At 39.1% G+C, this 20,624-nt stretch overlaps 1 protein-coding gene across 1 annotated transcript in view; it reads right to left on the bottom strand.

The window, feature by feature from the left end:
• LOC122808514 overlaps window positions 1-20,624 on the bottom strand; it is a 1,519,214-nt gene that overhangs the window by 1,271,518 nt on the left and 227,072 nt on the right. The window contains exon 6 of the mRNA XM_044079469.1: window positions 9,959-10,085. Coding sequence (XP_043935404.1) covers window positions 9,959-10,085 — 127 coding nt within the window. The remainder of the gene's footprint in view (window positions 1-9,958; window positions 10,086-20,624) is intronic.

Here is a 20,624-nt window from a genome sequence, read left to right as displayed (position 1 = left end):
GTCTATCGGCTGTATATTTTTGTAGGGGCAGACTGAAACATGTCCCGTACCACCTCGGGATTCCTATCACACTGTGACTTGGGGCATTATATGTAGGGGTAGTGTATGAGTGGCAAACAAAATATTTTTGTTCACACAGTCGTTATACTCTAGTGTTCATTTGGCTTACCAGTATGTCACTGTGACTGTGGTGAAATTAGTTGTGGGTAGGCACTTTTACATCGGTGTCTGTTTTTCACTATTGTTACATCCCTGTAGTGCCTGATACATTTGCAAATGCATGTGTGATTCCCTTAGCCGACTTAAGGTAATGTTGTGTCAGTCTGACTGTAGTTTGGACGGTGCTTGGTGACATGCTTAGCAGCTTAGTATAATGTCCCTAATGTCATCTTATGTCCAGAAATGCATAGGATGTCCAGTTGTCTGGCTCATATCTTTGGTCTGGTCCTCATAAGTGTTGTGTATTTCTGGCAAATCAGTGGGATGATGTGTGGATTTAAGTCAGTAACTAATGAGAAGCAACTGAGTCTTGCACTTATGCTATTTCAGTCAATATATGTTAGAACAGACGGTGTTACTGCAGCAACTGTCTTAGCTTATCTACTCAAGTATTTTACATATGTCCCTATTTGCATGGCTTTCGCCCCCCACTTTGTCAGGCTTGGTCCAGAATCGTTGCACTAAGGGATTCTGAGCATACCTGTCAACTGGCTGGATTGTTTCAGAATGTAGAGGTTTATTGCTCATATTTTTGGTCTGTTCCACATATTACTTGTATTTGTCGGTGGTGGTGCTGCGGTAGCGTTATCGCCTCACAGTAAGACGTTGTCCTGTTCGATTCTCAGCTAAAGCGTCTTCTGTGTGGAGACATGCGTGAATGGGCATACCTTCCTTAAATGTTGTGCGCCAGAGCTGGCAACTTGGTACGTAAAAATCTACTGCCAATCATTAGCGGACCGGAGTTCCGCTGTGGCGACCCCAACCGGGAAAAGCCGAAAGATACAACAACTTGTATTTGTATGGTAAATCACTGTGATGATCTCAGGATTTCTGTCAGTAAATGATGACATACATTTCAGTTTCAGATCTCATATCCTTCAGAAAATATATGCTGAAACAAACCCTGTTACTCTAGTAACTTTCTACGTTTATTACAGCAATAGTTAAAATACATACCTAGTTATGGCCCATTGCATCCCCGTTTTGACAGCCTTTGTCCAGATGTCTTGCACTAAGAGGTTGAGAGGTATGGTTCTGAGGTATGACTACACTACATGTTGTGTAAATATATATATATATATATATATATATATATATATATATATATATATATATATATATATATATATATATTTTGTTTATTTGCCATTTGTTTACCGGGAAAGTCCATTGGGCCAAAGATGAGCCCGGGGAGAAAAGCTACTAGTACAATTTTGCAATACAAATCACAGTTGTACAATACAAGTCACCAGTTTGTAATTTATACATAGTTCATTAATAAAAATCAAAACAGTTTGTAACTTATATACATATTTCACAGTAAAAATCAAAAGTAAAAATCAAAAGCAGTTTGTCACTTATACCTAGTTTAAAGTATGAAAACAACAAGTACAGATTATTCTGAGGACATAAAAAATAATGACAGCTGGCACGCCTTCTGTGTGGAGTCTGCATGTCCCCCCCGTGGTCGAGTGGCATTCGAAAGACATGCGTGAATGGATGTGCCTTCGTTGAAGGATGAGTGTCGGGCTGGCACCTCGGTACCATAAAAATCGACTGCCAACCATTAGCAGACCAGAGTTCCACTGTGGCGACCCCTAACCAGGAAAAGTCGAAAGAAAAACAACAAACAACATGAAATAGTAAAAGTATATTGGAGTGTGCTTTAATAGAGCATAATTAGGTAATAATTGAGAGGAGGTGTTGAGGAGGATATACCTTGCAATTCCAGTTATTTGAGGTGAGTAAAAGGCAATAGAGGAAGAGGTGAATATATATATATATATATATATATATATATATATATATATATATATATATATATTAGAGATGAGTGTTAGGCTGGAAGTAGGATGACGGAGAGTAGGGATGCAGTGGATGAAGTCAGGTGGGATGAGAATAGGAGCATTCCCAGCGAGAAGAAAGGTATGAATGCAGCAGGTTTTTAAAGGTGGAATGGTTGTTGGTGGTTCGAATATGAGGGGGGAAGGGAATTCCAAAGTCATGCTAGGAAGAAAGATAATAGAAGTGTCCCAGGGGTACGTATAGGCTTGTACACTTCCAGAAGATTTTGGTTGTTGGACCTAAGAAGTCTGTTGGGCTGATGCATTTTGAGGGTGGAGGAAAGTGTGGCACAATTTAAGGGTTTGAAGATGAGCTTATGGGCAACAGAGAGATGAATGTAGGAAAGATAGTTAGGGAGTTCCAACCAATTCAAGGAGTGGAGAGCCTCGCAATGGTGGGAGGAGGATTTAGATCCGGTAGCAAACTTAGAGATCTTATTATAGCAGGAAGCAAGCTTAGCCTTAAAGAGTACTGAAGATTGGTAAGGAGAGGGGCACAGTACATAAGAGAGGGAATAAGATAGGTGATATAGAGGATGTGTTTGGTTTAGGGAGTAAGATAACAACTATGGCGATATAACATACCCAGTTTTGTATGTGTTTAACTAATATTAATTTGTAGGTGGATATCGAACTTTACTTGATCATCAATAATGACTCCTACAAGCTTTGAGTGGGGAACTATTTCAACTGGGGTCAAGTTTTGGCTAGTTATGGAAAAAGAGTTCTTATCTATTTTGGAAGATTTAGAAGGGGTAAATATCATGATTTTCGATTTTGAAGGGTTGGGGTCAAGAGAAAGCATCTTGAGTTAGTTTCATATGTTTGGGTAGGGATTTGGCAGAACAGATTTTGGTAGAAACTTCGGCGTATTGGATTAGCTTAACATTTGGAATACAGTGATGAAAGTTATTGATGATGGTGTTGAACAATACAGGGCCAAGTATGGAGCCTTGTGAGACACCTGTGAAGGAAGGAAGACATACAATTTTTCCATTTGACAGCTTGTTGTCTATTGGAAAGGTAGCTGGAAAACCAGCTGATGGAGGAGGAGGAAAGATTAAGATGAGAGAACTTGGACAAGAGAAGGTTATGAGAAATGGTATCGAAGGCTTTGGATTAGTCTAGAAGAAGGATGGATACAATGTTGCCAGAGTCATGAGCATGATTAATGGTTTCTAGAAAGTAGAGAAGGGCAGTGATGGTGATGCGTCCCGGTTTAAAATCATGTTGTGTAGAGGTCAACAGTTGGTTGTCTAAGAGATAGGGTAGGAGCTGTAGGTGGATACATTTTTCGAGAATTTTAGAAATGGGAGATGGGATGGCTAGAGGATGGAAATTAGAGATTTCAGTATTGTAGCCTCCTTTGTGGAGGAGAAAAATGAAGGCTTGTTTCCAGAGGAGGGGTACATAACATTCTTGGATGGAATGGTTAATTAGGATGGAGATGGGAAAAGCTATGCTATCGGCGGCTAGTCTGAGAAAGTTAGATGCAAGTTCATCTATACAAAACCTCAGTGATTCCACAGAGCTTTTTCCCTACTGTTAAATAACTCTACTGCATAACATGTTTGAAAAAGCATCAAAAATTCCTACAGCTCAAATGGTGTAGTGGTACGTTGCTCTGACTATAATGTACAAGGTCCTGGGTTCGGGACTTGGCAGGGCTGATTATTTTGTTGCTAGGCAGAGCAGTGACTGATGGAGACAGAGTGATTAAAGTAGTTTTAAGTGGCTTTAAGCAGGTTTGCAAGGGTTTGCGCGAATCTAAGCAATGCCAAGATATGGTTAGCAGTAGAGATGTTTAATCCATTTTGGCTTCACTTAGCATCGTGCAAACTCACTTTCTTCCACGTTAATTTCTTTAAAAGAAAAGAAAAAGGGGTGATAGGAAAGTGGTGAAAAAGGGGCACGCAGATGGAAAAACAAAATGAAAGGTAGCTAGGGAAGTGCAGGATGGTTGTAGGGAAGGTCCATAGCTGTCTATTTCTTATACAACAACAGCTGTACATTTGTACAGAATTTGGAGGTGAATTTGGACACTCAAACCCCAGAGAGAGGGGTGAGGACAACAGAAATGTTTTGTCAAGCCAATTGGATTGGATTACTTGTGTCCAGTGTATACATGTTCAAAATGGACAGCTATGTATGGGGCGATTTTTTTTGGGACAGATGCCTTCCTTTTTTTTTTTTTAAGGTGAGAATGGGATGTTGGGGAAGAACTGTAGGTACGTCTGGGGAGGTAGGTTGGGTAGGGAGACAAACAAGACAGCAGACAGGAGTGGTGTATGACATTTGGGGGGTAAACACCTTGGACGGGAAGGGCGGTTGGGAATCAGAGGCCCATGAGCCCCCATATGGATACAGTGGGACTGACATCCCCACCCGCAGGCAGTCACCACTGTACCTTCACAGCCCCGATGGTGATTATGCTGGGGGCTGGACAGGAGAGGCAGCCTACTCCTCAAGGTGCACCAGGCAGCCCTCCATCTGGTGCAGCTGGCCACCTAACTCAGTGCGGATGACACTGTGGACCATACCTCGGAACCGACGGCGGATGATGGGCTCATCTCAGCGCCCAAGACCAGGTGGTGCAGCATCTGCAGAAGATGAAGTTCCAGGGTGGGTCTCAGATGTGCTGGAGCCCAGTGCCATGGCCAGATGGGTCTGGACAGGTGGATCCACTGTGATCGACCTTCCCAAACATGCTATGGTGTTGAGCTTTTTCAAGATATATTGGTTAGTCATGAACAAACCATTTCAATATTAGTTTTAACAGCATGCATGGGTGTTCCAATTAATCCAAAACAACAGATGTGAAACAGCTGCATAGCAAACAGAACACATGCATACCTGGAAGAACAGTATGGATTGTAGCAGCCTGCCAGTAACAATGACGGCAACAGACCGCCAACAATGGTATCTGAACAAGGTATGTTAACATGCAACCATTCAAATATATGAACAATAATAGAACACAAGCTGTCAACATTAGGTTTGGAGAACAACATACCTGTAGTATATGAATAATAATTACTGATGCAGATGAGGGGTGGGGGGCGAGACAAAAAGTCCATTAACAACTGTTTATGGTTCTATTTTCCACAACAGTACTGCTCAATACTCTATGGGTCTGCCCTCATGTTACATCTACATATGGCCCACAGCTTCTGTAGCACGAACATACCTATTAAACTGTCAGCCTGGAATGGTGTGGGGCAAACTGTGACAACTCTGGGTAAATGGTTAGAGGGGTCTTGTACATGTTAGGGTTTCATATCAGGCACAGGAGGGGTACCTTGAACTGCTGTTATGTGAGTGTGATACTGGCATACTTCAATTGGTTTCCTATCTTGTGTCCAGGGTTATTGGCAGCAGTGACCACTAGCCGTGACAATGTGACACTTGAGAAACATGTATCAGGAAGTGTGCATGTTGTATGTACCTACCCTGCTGTCATTTGCAGGCATGTGGTGGGACAGTTGAACAGTTGTACACAGTTTATTAATATACCCTTCATACAGCTACTACCAACATTTCCTTACCTGTAAAACCTGTGGAGAAAATATTTGTTAACACTACCTGACTGCTTTTACATATATTCCTGATTCCGTGTGTGTAGATATGCACACATCTTAGTACCACTCCCTGGATTCGAAAGGTGGAAAGTAACAACTAAGCTATTTCTCATCACTGAGCTACTGGGGAACTGCTGTTTCTTGTATCACTGGTTTCTGCCTATTAGTCTCTTGGTTAGACAGTCTGAGCTTGTAATCCTGTGATGCATGCATGACAGATAGTTAGTGTACTGTGCATTAATCCTTTGAATTACTACAATCTGGAAAGCATCTTGTTTTACAGCTCCATTCTAAGTCTACAACAAAATACCAGAGTAAACACAGCAGTTTCTCTTATAGATGTTTACTTCAGATCAGTCTAAGTTGGAGATACTTTATTTATTCAGTTAACACAATAACAGTATACCTACTAGCACTACACAATGTACTCCTTCTTAGCTATTTGTGCAATATACTGCAAAATAGATTTTTACTCACCAGCTTGCCAGAGCAGCCTCAGCAGTCTGTCAGCATGGGCTTCAAAGTTACTAGCTCTCTGCTGCAGCTGTAGAGGAGAAAAACAAACATCATGCATTATCTATCACATCCTCAGACTAGAATTTGGTACATCTACATCTGTGATACTTACAAACTGCTGGAGGTTGGTTGTCCCTAGCATCTTGGATCCACTGGTTCAAGAGCGCCCCTTCCTCTGCTTTAAGTCGGCATAGTGGTGCTGGACTTGCTCACCTGTTCAAGGGATGCTAGTAGCACTGGTGAGATCACAGGCGTGATGTTCCCATGCCTCCGCATTATACTGGGAGCCCTGATACTGGCCCTGCAGCAGTCTCTCATCATGGTTACTTACGAGGAGTCCAGCCATTACCTTGGACTCTACAATGCCCCAGCGCTGTGCCCTAAATGCGAACCCTCACTATGCCAGCCATAGTTCTTGCACAGGTTTAACTATAACAGGTACTGGCTGTGTTCCTGCCTGTGTGGTTTAAATAAGGCCATATTCCTGGCCTTTGACATAACTGGTTGATTTTGAAACTGCTGAGCACAGCTTAGCAACGCGCAAACCTGCTAAGCTGGGTTGAACAGTGCTTAAAGGGGTAATTACTGAGCACTGCTTAACAGTGCGCAAATTTGTTTAGCTGTGCTGACTGCTGCTCAGCATTCAAATTTAAGCAATGCTTACACCGGCTAAACATAGCTAAGCACTGCTGTCCATTGCTCACTTTTCATTTTATTAAAATATCAGGATAATAACTTAATTAATCATTACTGACATATTAGTAAGCGTATATGATTTACTTTACATGACGTCCCTCTATGTGCTTTCATTACATTACCATGGGGTGTGACTATACTGTATGGGACACTTGTGTGTACATGGGTGATTCTGCATGTTATATGCACTCACACTTACATTTTAGACCAGCTACACTACCCTGGTTAACCAATATCAATTACTACATCATTTAAAAAAAAAAAAGACTTTAACACTGCTTTCCTATCTAAAAATGAAATGTCTGTCTTGGTACTCGAACCATGAATGCCTGTATGTAAAGCTGGGACTCTAACCACTACGTTATCCCAGCATTAGCATTTTAGCCGTATAGTTTTATTTATCTCCTCTGGGGTGTTTAAGCAATGCTGGGCAGAAGGCAATAATGCGCACACCCACTCAGCTACGCATAAACATACCTTAGTATGGAAAAAAAAATATTTTGAATTATTTTTGGCCTTGTACAGCTTTGTTACTCTAGGAGGTTGGCAGGTATCTGGGCATTCTACAGACACCTGTACAGTTGAGGGCTTTTCCTGTACGGCATTTTCACATGGCAAACATCTGTGTTTCAGTCTTCATACCCTGCAGAAAGTCCGTGCTACTGAAAATCTTTAATTCTGTCAGCTTTTGGGTTTGTCAGTGCACTTTTTAAAACATGTCCTTATTTCTGTGCCTTTGTCCACCCATTATTTATGGCTTTGTATTGGTTTATTGCTCCGGGAGGGTGAGAAGTATGCAGGGAAGGCATCTGGGAATTCTGCAGACACCTGTACAGTTAACGGCTATGGCCATATGGCGCTTTTATATGGAAGACATTTGTGTTTCAGTCTTTATACCCTGCAGGACGTCTGTGCTACTCCAAACATTTTATTCTGTCAGCTTTCGGGTTTATCAGTGCACTTTTTAAAACGTGTCCATATTTATGTGCCTTTGTCCCCCCATTATTCATGGCTTTGTACAGCGTTCTTGCTCTGGGAGGTTAAGAGGTATGTGAGGCAGGTATCTGGGCATTCAGCAGAAAGCTGTACAGTTGAGGGCTATGCATACCTCTCAACTGTACAGATTTTCGCAGAATGTCCAGATTTTTGTCTCATATTTTTGGCCTGTTTCTGATCAAATTGTGGTTTTCTGGCAAGTCATTGAGGACTGCAGTCAGGAAATAATGGCATACATTTGAGTTTCAGACTTCCGTCCTTCAGAAAATTCATGCTGATGCATAACCTGTTTTCTATCAACTTTCTAAGTTTGTAAGAGCAATATAGTAAAAGTATCCCTATTTTTAGGGCTTTGTCCCCCCATTATTTTGTGCCTTTGTCCAGATTTCTAGCTTTAACAGGTTGCGAGGTATGGGGCTATGGCCATACGGCACTTTTACAATGCGGGGGTGGGGTGACAGAACCTATCAAACACCCCTGCATTGCTTTCTTGCTCCCCTATGTATTTCAGTGTCTGCAGACACTGAAATGCTCATTTATTTCATTTCAGTGCCCGCAGAGACTGAAATACTGGCATATGGCACTTTCTGAGTGCAAGGGGTGTGTTAACTGTGCGAGCACTACTGGACCACGCCACCTGCACTCGTTCACTGTTCGTGCCATTACAGCCTTTAACAGTAGCGCGCCTTCATGAATATGCAAGGCACGCTGCTATTAAGGCTGTGCGGAAATGGACACAGTTCACTCCGTGCAGGAGTTTATTGAATTCCAGGGAATGTCTTTTCCATCCTGATACACGGAGGTGGAAGTTTGGGTAAAATAAATACCCCAGCCTAAATTTTGCCAGTGATGTAAATACAGTGTACTATGCCCCATTATAAAGTAGAAACTTCAGACAGAAAAAGATAGTATACTTTATCAGCTGAAAAGGTTTTTCAGGAAATGAACTGATAGAGCAGCCTGTATCTACAAACTAGGCTATGAGTTAAAAAGCTCTAAGTGCAGCCCCTGCTACCTAAGCTAGGAGTTAAAATGACAAGATAAGAGCAGGAGCACAGCCTACCTGCTATCCAGGCTGTGTGCATAGGTTAAGTAGCACAGGCTCCCTGCCACCTAGACTGTGTGCAGAGGTTAAGTAGCACAGCCTGCCTGCCACCTAGGCTGTGTCTGTAGGTTAAGTAACATAGTCTTATTTCACACATAGACTATGTGCACAGGTTACACAGCACAGCCTACCTGCCAACTAGGCTATGTGCACAGGTTAAGTCGCACAGTCTACCTGACACTCAGGCAGTTCACATAGATTAAGTAGCACAACCAACCTGCCACCTAGGCTGTGTACATAGGTTTAGTAGCACAGCTTACCTTCTATTTAAGCTGTGTGCATAGCTTCCAAGTTGCAAAGCCTATCTGCCACATAGGCTATTGACATAGGTTAAATAGTACAGCCTACATGCTACCTAGGCTGTGTGCATTGATTAAGTAGCACAACATGCCTGCCACTTAGGCTGTGTGCATAGGTTTAGTAGCACAGCCTACTTTCTACTTAGGCTGTATGCATAAGTTAAGTAGCACAGCCTACCTACTACCTAGACTGTTGGAGTAGTAGCATAGAGGCTGAAATAGCTTTCCCAAATGCTGGTCTGTATTCTTTCACAGTATAAATGCATACAAATTTCATTAACTGCATGTTATTTGATTGCATTCTTTTAATGAATGTTCACCATGCTGTTTAATACATGCTTCCAAACAATATGAGTTTTATAAAATTAATTGCTTTTAATTTAAAGAAAATTACACCTTAGAAATCTTATTTCTGGTAGGTACTTTGTAATAGAACTGTATTAATCTTCTTTTGTTTTGTCTCCTTTGATAAGCACTAGTCATCAAAAGCAGCCCATCTAGGAAATCACAATGCCTTGCGTAAATTCAGTACTTTATTAACCATACTGCATTTTACCCGGTAAATAATAATGGTATTCTGAAAGCTAAAGGAGTGGCACACACACACACACACACACACACACACACACACACACACACACACACACACACTTAAGTACACTAATCTTTTACAGAAAATTGTGTTCATATTATTAACCTGATTACCTAGAGATGTTAAACTGTGTTTCTCTAGCATAGTGATCCAGTCTTCTAAAATCACCAAAATCCCATTCTGGGTTGCTGTTAAAGAGATGATCCTTTTCATAGATGGGGTAATGACTTGAACTGCGACCTAGAAATATAAATGAGCAATAAGTCATTCCACAATAGCATAATCTGGAACACAGTTAATTGTCACATTTGTCCCAGAACCTAACAATAGCTCTAACATTTTTGTAGAATGTACAGGAAGAAAAGAATAAACTCTGACAATGGGATGACAATGACAAAAAAATGAATGCATATTTTAAAATTGATTTATTTACTTTTTTGGTTATGAGGGTAGAGCAGTGGTCACAGCACGACTAACTGCAAGCTCAACCCAGTTTAACAAACACCTTACAATAATTTAACAACAAACTGTGAATAAACTGGCTAGCAAATGTGATATAGCTCCATTAACAGTTTCACCTAAAGTCCAAGTAATTTTAAACATGCAAAAAAAACAGAAAATGCAAGGAGGCAACAGCATTATACCCTTTCCTGAACTAAGTGTACAATTTGGCATAGTCATGCCACTCTAGTTATCTCTGTCATTTCTTTACAGATTTTATGTCTTTCCTTTTATGTCAACAAATTATTTAAGACAACTACATATGTGAGCATTTTGGTGTATCTCTGTATTTCCTGCTACAGAAAAGCACTAGTGTTAACTGCATAGCTCATTACTGCATAACACTAATATGATGAAGTGTTATATGCAGTGTTGTGCTAGCTACTTATAAAAGTAATAAGTTATTGCTTGTTACTTTCAATGAAAGTAATATATTACTATTATTTATTACTTTTCTAAAAAAGTAATATATTACTAGTACTAGTTACTAACTAAAGTAGCGCGTTACTTTTACATAAGTATGGTTTATCAATTATAATACTGAGGTTTACTCACACACGTAAGCACATGCATAAAAGAGTATTATTAAAGCTGTATACACAATGTTACAATGATGATGAATAGCATTTAACAGTTGAAAAACTCCAGCAGACTAGTTTTCATAGCTGGGCAGCACAGTGGTGCAGCGGTTAGCATTGTCACCTCAAAGTAAGAGGTTCTCCGGTTCAATTCTCAGCTGGGGTGCCTTCTGTGTGGAGTCTGCATGTCCTCCCTATGTTCACATGGGTTTCCTCCGTGTGCTCCTGTTTACTCCTACATTTCCAAGACATGCTGCAGGTGGAGTGGACATTCTAAACTGGCCCTAGGTGTGAGTGTGCAAGTGTGTGTGCCTTCTGAGGAAGGATGGGCTCTGGGCTGGCAACTTGACCCCGTAAAACTCTTCTGCCACTTCATCTGTGGACCGATGATCTGCTGTGGTGACCCTCAACGGGAGCAGCCAAAAGGAGAAGAAAACAGCTAGTCTTTATAGCTAGAGTGTCACAAATAATAATTAAACCAAACCATACACAGCTAGCAGCACAAGACCTAAAAAACCTATCACATTTTGTCTATTTTTCAGCAAATAAAAAACGAAACCTGAAAAGAAATTTAAAAAAACATAAAAAAATTTTCAAGACAAAAGTTGGTTGATCATAGATCCAACTGAAGAGTCCTGCTTGGTGCAGTGGGTTGGGGCATCGGGTGTTAAACCAATGAGTGGTGAGTTTGATTCCAACTGATGGGAGTATGGAGAACTAATGCCGTTTATTATACAGCAAGGTAAGGATATGATCTCTAGCAGACTAGAATTGTCCCAGTGTTAGGGGCCATTTTAGTGGGTGAGAGTCCTTGAGTAGCAGGACAGGGCTGGAGTCTGGACATCATTGGCTTTCACTTCCTTGCAGTGCAAAAAAAATGATGTAAATTATGCTCCAGACTAATTCCAATGATCTATTATAAAACATACCTCTCAGCCTGGAGACATCAAAAATCTGAACCAAGGCCCTGGAAAAGTAGGTACAATTGGCTAAAAATATGGGCACTAATAATCATAAAATTTGCATGTATAATAATGTAACTCTGTCCACTCCAATTATATTGTGGGACACCAACATTCAAATAATTGTGAAAATGTTCCCCAATTTAATATTAACTCTGAAAATATGCATTCACACATAAACACCAGTTAAAAGTCCCTTTACAGCATTAACAAAAAATCTTAAGGGAAGTAGTAGGCAACAGGCATGTAAACACTTTGCATTCTACTTTCTGCCCTACCATACTTCTAGCATATACACACTGATGTCACAATAGCTGCACCTTTACAGAAATTCTTTAAATTAACATACATCAGTAACTGTAACATATATAAAAGAACTGTGCACTCTATTAATAGGAAACTAAAGTCTGTCATAACAATCACTGGCATAACAAGTCATTATTGTTGTCAATATGTGGGTATCAGGACAATCTGATTAATGAATAAAATAAATCTGATATGGAATACCAATGTGTATTAGTCGGTTTTGTAAATACATTTTTTAGCTGCTGATGCTGGGCATTGACTCATACCTCTAACTGTCGCCAAAAGGCAGGACACCTGTGAATTAACAATCCTCCAAACTGTCTGTGAGTATATACAATATCACGTATGTATTTGTGTGTGCATGTGTGTGTCTCTGTGTGTCCTCTTATAGATTGGCACTGTACCAATTATTCGTTTGTGTACCTTGCACCCACTGCTTGCTATGAAGAGCTCCTGCTCCCTCACAACACTGAACTGGTTATATTAAATATCAGAATGACTGAATAAAATAGTAAAGCAATGTTTATGGAATGTATAAAATAAATAAACTGTAAAGCAGTAGTGTTGTACTCATTACAGATGTAGAAGCTGTGGCAGTATTGTTCTTTAAGAGTACAGCAATGTATGCTTAAAATACCATGTTAAAAATATTGTAAAAAGTGCCACAATGGAATGTGATGCACTGTCAAATGTCTTGTTTTATTAAGCAGCACAAATAATACCACATATAAGTAGTGAAACAGCTGTGATCAACACTGAAACGTGATGACAAACATTTGTTTTATTATGATATCTATACCAGCATCAAGACTGTGGTTATTTTGGGGAATTAAATTTATTCTGTGGTACGGTTATCTCAGACTTAATATAATTAAGTAGCATGGGTGTGGAGGACGCCCTTGCTCTTTGCAGCATTCCTCTTTGAAAACTGCATCACTTAGTGTTTAATGCAACTTCAAAACAATACAAAAATAACAATTGTTACATTTAAAACATAATAAATTGGTACTTTCTAAATTGTGCGGTACCATACCTCTCAACCTCTTAGCGCAAGAAAGTTGGTCAAAGACTAGCATAATTGGAGGATAAAAGGCCCAAAAAGAGGGACAGAAGTTAAAAATATTGCTCTTATAAACTTAGAAAGCTGATAGAATAACAGGATTTGTGTTAGTATACATTTTATGAAGGATATGAAGAAGTCTGAAACTCATACACATTATTATTTAGCGACTTCAGTCCTCAGTGATTTACCAGAAAACCATAAATTTAAAAAAAAAAGACCAAAACTATGAGGCTGAATCTGGACAGTTGAGAGGGATGTCACTCACACACACACACACACACACACACACACACACACACACACACACACACACACACACACACACACACACACACACAGTCTCTCTCTTACAGAAAAACGAACCGCCAGTTTAACTAATACACATACTCGTGCACTCACACTTACCTTGGCATGGCTAGTTTATATTAAGTGCGGACTGAGTTAACATCCATAGCATGCATTAGTAGTCACAGTCACAGAGTTGAAATTGCTGTCTTTCAGTCCTAACGCAGAAGTTAAATGCTGGATTTCGGGGTTGCCGTTTTTACTTTTTATCAATGTTGCGACTTAAGATACCTAGTATTTACAAACTTTAATTTTGGCACGTACGCTTGTGGAGGACAGCTAAAATATTTTCCCATTCTATTCATGGACTTACTAACTTGCAGCTGCTCTATTATGACCAGAAGAGAATGCATGGCTGTGTTAGTTTGTAAAACCTGTATGAGCTGCACTTATGTTATTTTAGTGCAACCCCACTCTTGTGCAGAATTATATGGTTACATCAGTCAAGTACAGCTGTAATTATTATCATTGTTAGTCGATTGCAGCATATTACTGTTTCTCGAAAATGTTCTAATTCTTGCAAATGCATACTAATGCAAAACGTGTCATTCTAAAACCATTCTAAGTTTATAAGCGTCCTACTGAAAATTTGTTCCTGATTTCAAATCATTGTCCCCTTCCACATATTATGTTTGGCTAATGGCTATGTTCAAAATTTTTTGTATTGAGATGGTGAGCGGTATACAAGTTCTGCAGGCTCTCGGCTCTTAAACTGAGTTTCTTTACATCAGGGAAACATTTGGAATACAAACTCACTAACATGATATCCACCTTACAAACAGCAGGATCGTACCTACCAATTATTCCTGATTTTGCCTTAGTTTTTTGCCCTGCCTCTAGCAAATGCTTGATTTTCTTTTAAATGGCTGACGATTTCAACAATTCAGTATAACTTATTGTTCAAAATGCATACTGCCACAAAATCTAGAAGTGAATTAGAATAATAGATGCTTGAATCTAAAACCCTTAAACCCCTCCTCCGGCATTATCTACATGTGGGCCATGAAATTAATAACTTTGGCAATTGTTCCTGTAGTTAGTAAGGAGTAGCAAATGATCCTCCATAAAGGAGAAGATGCTGCCATCACAGGGTGTTTTTTTTTTTTTTTTAAATTGAAGCCTCTTAAAAGTGGGATGGTCATGGCGCCCTTCTGCACGCCAAAACTGGGATTTAATGTGGCCAATCGGGAGTTCATGGCACCCTATTATTTTAAGCCCCAAACCAGGAAATGCTAAGGAACTTGGCAGAGTTGAGAGGTGTGTTATGAATGCTACATGCTATGAGTTGTAGCAACATTATGTTGTCATTTTTTATCCAAATTGCCCCTTCAAAGTCTCTATTACCTCCTAACATCTGATTACTATTCATACTACCCAGGGCCCCAGAAGTTTTCTATTGCTCTTTAGGGGGTGATATCACCCACATTGGAAATCATTGGTTTAAAAAAAAGTAACTCAAAGGTAACTCACATTTAAGTTACTAGTTACAAAAATAATATCACTATTACTTTGTTACTATTCTGAAAAGTAAATAATTACTAGTTACTAGAAACTGTAATACAGTACAGTAATATATTACATATTGTAATATATTACTCCCATCTCTGGTTATATGTATAAACCCTAAGACACTACACAGAACCAAAGTTATGGGGTTAAACTTAATAGACAACTTACATACCATGTAAAGCTACACAAGGGAATTTGGGTAGTATGTAATAGATTTGGGATTCACAGAAGCAAGGTTCTGATTAACAGCTCTGCTCTATTGAATTGTAATCTACTGGCACACCATATGAAATTTAGCTCCATCATATTCTAGTGAACTGCTGTAGAAGGATTTTTTGATTCACTGACTTTTGTACTCTGCAAGATCCATGCAGAGTAATGCAAGAATTAGATAGATGCACATAGCTATTAGCTGCATTTCCCATGTTTCTCCCATTTGAGAAAATCATGGCAGAACAATGCTGCACTGCCTCACACAGTCCAAATTGCTGATCTAGGAAAGCACTGTTATGCTGTGTGTGTGTGTGTGTGTGTGTGTGTGTGTGTGTGTGTGTGTGTGTGTGTGTGTGTGTGTGTGTGTGTGTGTGTGTTTGTATGTGAAAGTATATGGTCATGTGTAAGTCTGCAAAATGTCACAGCTGCAGACTGAATGCCATCCACAAAGTCATGGCTCCAGTCAGAGACCTTCGGCAAAGTCACAATGCCAAACTGCTGCCCATCCAATTAAAGTACAGCAGAATGTCACAGTTACAGCTGGATAGATGTCAAATGCAAATGCCACAGTCTAACAACCATTCTGACAGTTGTAAAACTACGGCTAGGGATAATTAAGACAAAAATCAGGATCATGAAACCTAGCAATGCATAAACTAAACAACACCAGGTTTGTTGTGTGTGTGTGTGTGTGTGTGTGTGTGTGTGTGTGTGTGTGTGTGTGTGTGTGTGTGTGTATATATATATATATATATATATATATATATATATATATATATATATATATATATATATATATACACAGTGGATATAAAAAGTGTACACACGCCTGTTAAAATGCCAGGTTTTTGTTATATAAAAAAATGAGACCACAATATATCATTTCAAAACTTTTCCCACCTTTAATGTGACCTATAACCTGTACAATTCAATTGAAAAACAAACAAATCTGTTAGGGGAAAAATATAAAAAATATACAATATGCTGTTTACATAAGTGTGTACAACCTTAAACTAATATTTTGTTGAAGCACCTTCTGATTTAATTACAGCATTCAGTCTTCTTTGGTACACACCTGCCATCAATTAAAGAGACTCTGATTAACCCTAAATAAAGTTTAGCTGTCCTAGTAAGATTTTTCTAACATTTACTAAGTTGCCTGCTACAGCAAAAGCCATGGTTCACAGAGAGCTTAAAAAGCATCAAAGGGATCTCACTGTTGAAATGTATCAGTCAGGAGAAGGGTACAACAAAATTTCCACAGCATTGGCTATACCATGGAACACAGAGAAGGCAGTCATCAAAAAGTGGAGAAAATATGGGACAACAGTGACATTGCAAAGAACTGGACGTCTCTCCAAAATTGAAGAAAAGACAAGATGAAAACTGGTCTGGGAGGCTGCCAAGAGAGCTACAGCAATACTGAAGGAGCTGCAGGAAGTTCTGGGAAGTACTGGCTGTGTACTACATGTGACAACAATCTCCCGTATTCTCTATATGTCTGGACTATGAGGTAGGGTTGCAAGATGGAAGCCTTTTCTTACACAGTAAAACATCCATGCCCATCTAAAATTTGCAAAACAATACATCAAGTTTCCTAAAAGCATGTGGGAAAATGTGTTATGGTCTGATGAGACCAAGGCTGAATTTTTCGGCCACAATTCCAAAAGGCGCGTTTGGGGCAAAAACAACACTTCGCATCACCAAAAGAACACCATCCCCATGGTGAAGCATTAGTGGCAGTATCATGCTTTGGGGATGCTTTTCTTCAGCTGGAAGTGGGGCTTTAGTCAAGGTGGAGGGAATTATGAACAGTTCCAAATACCAGTCAGTTTTGACCCAAAACCTTCAGGCGTCTGCTAGAAAGATGAAGATGAAGAGGAATTTCACCTTTCAAGACAACAATGACCCCAACCATACATCCAAATCAACAAAAGAATGGCTTCACCAGAAGAAAATTAAAGTTGTGGAATGGCCCAGCCAGAGCCCAGACCTAAATCCTAATGAAAATCTGTGGGGTGACCTGAAGAGGGCTGTGCACAAAAGATGCCCTTGCAATCTGACAGATTTGGAGTACTTTTGCCAAGAAAAGATGTGCCATGCTGACAGATATCTACCCAAGAAGACTGAATGCTGTAATTAAATCAAAAGGTGCTTCAACAAAGTATTAGTTTAAGGGTGTGCACACTTATGCAAACAGCTTATTGTATGTTTATTTTTTATATTTTTTCCCCTAACAGATTTGTTTGTTTTTCAATTGAATTGTATAGGTTATAGGTCACATTAAAGGTGGGAAAAGGTTTGAAATGATTTATGATTTATTGTGGTCTCTTTTTTTTATATCACAAAAACCTGGCATTTTAGTGGGTGTGTTGTTGTTGTGTCTTTCGGCTTTTCCCAGTTAGGGGGTCACCACAGCGGAACTCCGGTCCGCTAATGATTGGCAGTAGATTTTAAGTAATGAAACACCTAAATGTTGACATACTAACATTGACATAAAATCATCAAAACCTTAATGCTGACACGTCTTTGTGAATACTCTGAGGAATAACCTCACAGCGTACAACTTTTATGCTGCACTTTTTGCAGGGAACAAGGTCCCCCAGAAGCTCCCTCCCGACTAATTATTCATTTAAACTCTGAGATCGCACAATCATTGGGGAAAGGGCATATTCCCCAAACCCAGGAAATGTGCAGTCTAGCGTAAGTGCTGACCATCTGTTTTGTCGACCAAAGGGTTTTGACAAAACAGAGGCTGACTTAGTTATGTTATGTAAAATAAGTGAACCCATATCTAGACAGAGAGACATATAAAAATAAAGAGATGCTGATAATGCAATCTAAAATTTGAATGACTTCACATTTCAAGACGTGTTTTTAAATCTTCAGAAACTGTTTGAATGTTAATTGTTAAGGAGGCTAACAAGGCATAACAGTTCAACAAAAGCAGCCTAATTAACTAATTTTGACTGTCTGCAAATGAAAATGTTGTTGTGTATCTTTATAGCTTTAGAAAATACAAGCTTGTTTGTCAATAGGAAGAAGAGGACAAGTCACACAGTCTGTCAGTAACTGCAGTTGTAGATATTGTAAGAACTTCATGCTCTACCAACAAAGTGCTAACCTGTCCAGACTGTACAACACTATTAAATAATGCTTACTGTTTACTTCAATATATTGTATAACCTTTTGTAGATACCTTCATGTCTCATGATCTTGACTTTGACTGTCAAACTGCTGAACTGCACTGAAATGTGCTGCTTGGTTTCATGTATAACCATAGTCCCACGGTAGCCCTCCTTATTAGAGATGTTCCTGCTCAGTTTCTGTCTCTACTTTTATTACAGTCCTACCTCTGAATTCCTCCAAGTTTTACTTTCTGGTCTTTCACTATCCCAGTGAAAGTTACAGTAAGTGGAAATGAAGCTGGTTTGTCTCACACTTTTGTAATTTGAGCCAAATAAACTTTCTTCCTATATGTTCCTGCTCAGTTTCTGTCTCTACTTTTATTACAGTCCTACCTCTGAATTCCTCCAAGTTTTACTTTCTGGTCTTTCACTATCCCAGTGAAAGTTACAGTAAGTGGAAATGAAGCTGGTTTGTCTCACACTTTTGTAATTTGAGCCAAATAAACTTTCTTCCTAATCTCGGAGCATCAGTTCATAGCTTAGTACAACACTTATGGCCATGTGGCCATGAAGAAGTTTAACCATGGTAAATGCACTCTGGAATTTACATACATACAGCCATTTATTTTTATTTTAGGATGGAGTTGGAACAATTTTGTTTTAGGAGAAGATAAGTTTATTCTAAAGGTGAGCAAGCCAGTAGGTGATGAATATTACATTTGATGCTGTTATTAATGCAGTCAATTTTTTAGGATTGTATGCAATTAATTATGTGAATTAATTTTTCATGTACTTAGTCCCATAGAAACATACATTTTATCAGCCAAAGAAGACTGATTGATTTATTTGGTTGGCATTTATATATTGGATAACATGTTAGTCCTACTTCATATGAAAATGCATTTCCCCCACCTAGTCCTTGTATTTACTAGGCTGGCCTCAAACTATTCCATGGAGTCTTAAATTTTGTCACTAAATTACGATTATCTCACAAGAAAAGCTGCTTTATATGTCAGTCATTATTTTACAATGTAATATCATGTTATTTCCTTTGGAACCATAGATGTTGTATTACTAAATTGTATCTTTTCTTTCGTGTGCATATTTTGTAATCTAGTGCCTCCTCTGCCTCTAAAGAACCTCCTGATATAATTAAAATTTTATATCATATTCCCGTCTGCCTCTTCTGCTCAGGTCTATTAGCAATAAGCTCTTTTAGCCAATATTTGCATGATTTCTAAGGCAAATTACTGATAATTTATTTTGCTCTTGTCCAGTCTCTCTTACATGGGTGTATGACGTTAATACAAAATGTCATTGCATTGAACCACACTGGTTGATCCTGAAAACAGCTTTCTTACTGTATTTTTCCCACTCCTTGTTCACCACTAAAATTTTGGTTGCTTGGAAGTGGTCTGTTCTAGATTTTCAGCATGGAATTTAAGTCTCCATGTTTTGACCATGTCTACATTTTTCTTAAGTTTCTTTCTATCTCATCCGCACCTTATTTCTATCAGTCTTTTTTCACTTTTGTTAGTATCATATTGTTAAGCAATTTTTTTTTTATTCCATGCCCTCTGCAAGTTAACTTAAAAGACAGGTTAATGGAATAGCCTCTGCACACACCAACATGGTACCCCATTGTCCACTGTTTACATGATTTCTAAGGCAAGCTTCTGATAATTTATGTTGCTGTTCTCCAGACAGTATCTGTTACATGGGGGCATGACATACATTTCAATAAAATGGCATAACAGCAAACCACAAAGGATCGAATCACAAAGGTTGATCTTGAAATCATCAAAAAAAAAAAAGGAAAACATCTTTTTTTTTTTTTTTTTGCAGGGGGCAGCAGTCCCCCACACCCCATACGAAATATATACATGGTACCCAATTTTCATTGACTATAACTGTCTGTGTTCCATCATCAAGTCAATGTTTTTAGTACCTTGCCAAATACTTTCCTAAAATCCTGGCAGGATGTATCATCCTTAACCCCATTCAGACCTCCTGCCGTTGTTATACATCTGGATAAATCAAATAAATTTAACAATGTATTCATACTTTCTTAGATATTGTGTTCCAAAGGTTTCCATTAATACTACCTCCATCACTTCCATACAACTGAAATCAAAGTGACAGGTCGGCAGCCTGCTAGCCTATGATATGTACAC

Source organism: Protopterus annectens, chromosome 8.part0 (assembly GCF_019279795.1).
Source record: "Protopterus annectens isolate FY-2018-M chromosome 8.part0, PAN1.0, whole genome shotgun sequence".
Taxonomy (NCBI): Eukaryota; Metazoa; Chordata; order Ceratodontiformes; family Protopteridae; genus Protopterus; species Protopterus annectens.
The sequence above is the reverse complement of the archived record's forward strand: the minus strand, read 5'-3'. Positions and strand labels throughout refer to the sequence as shown.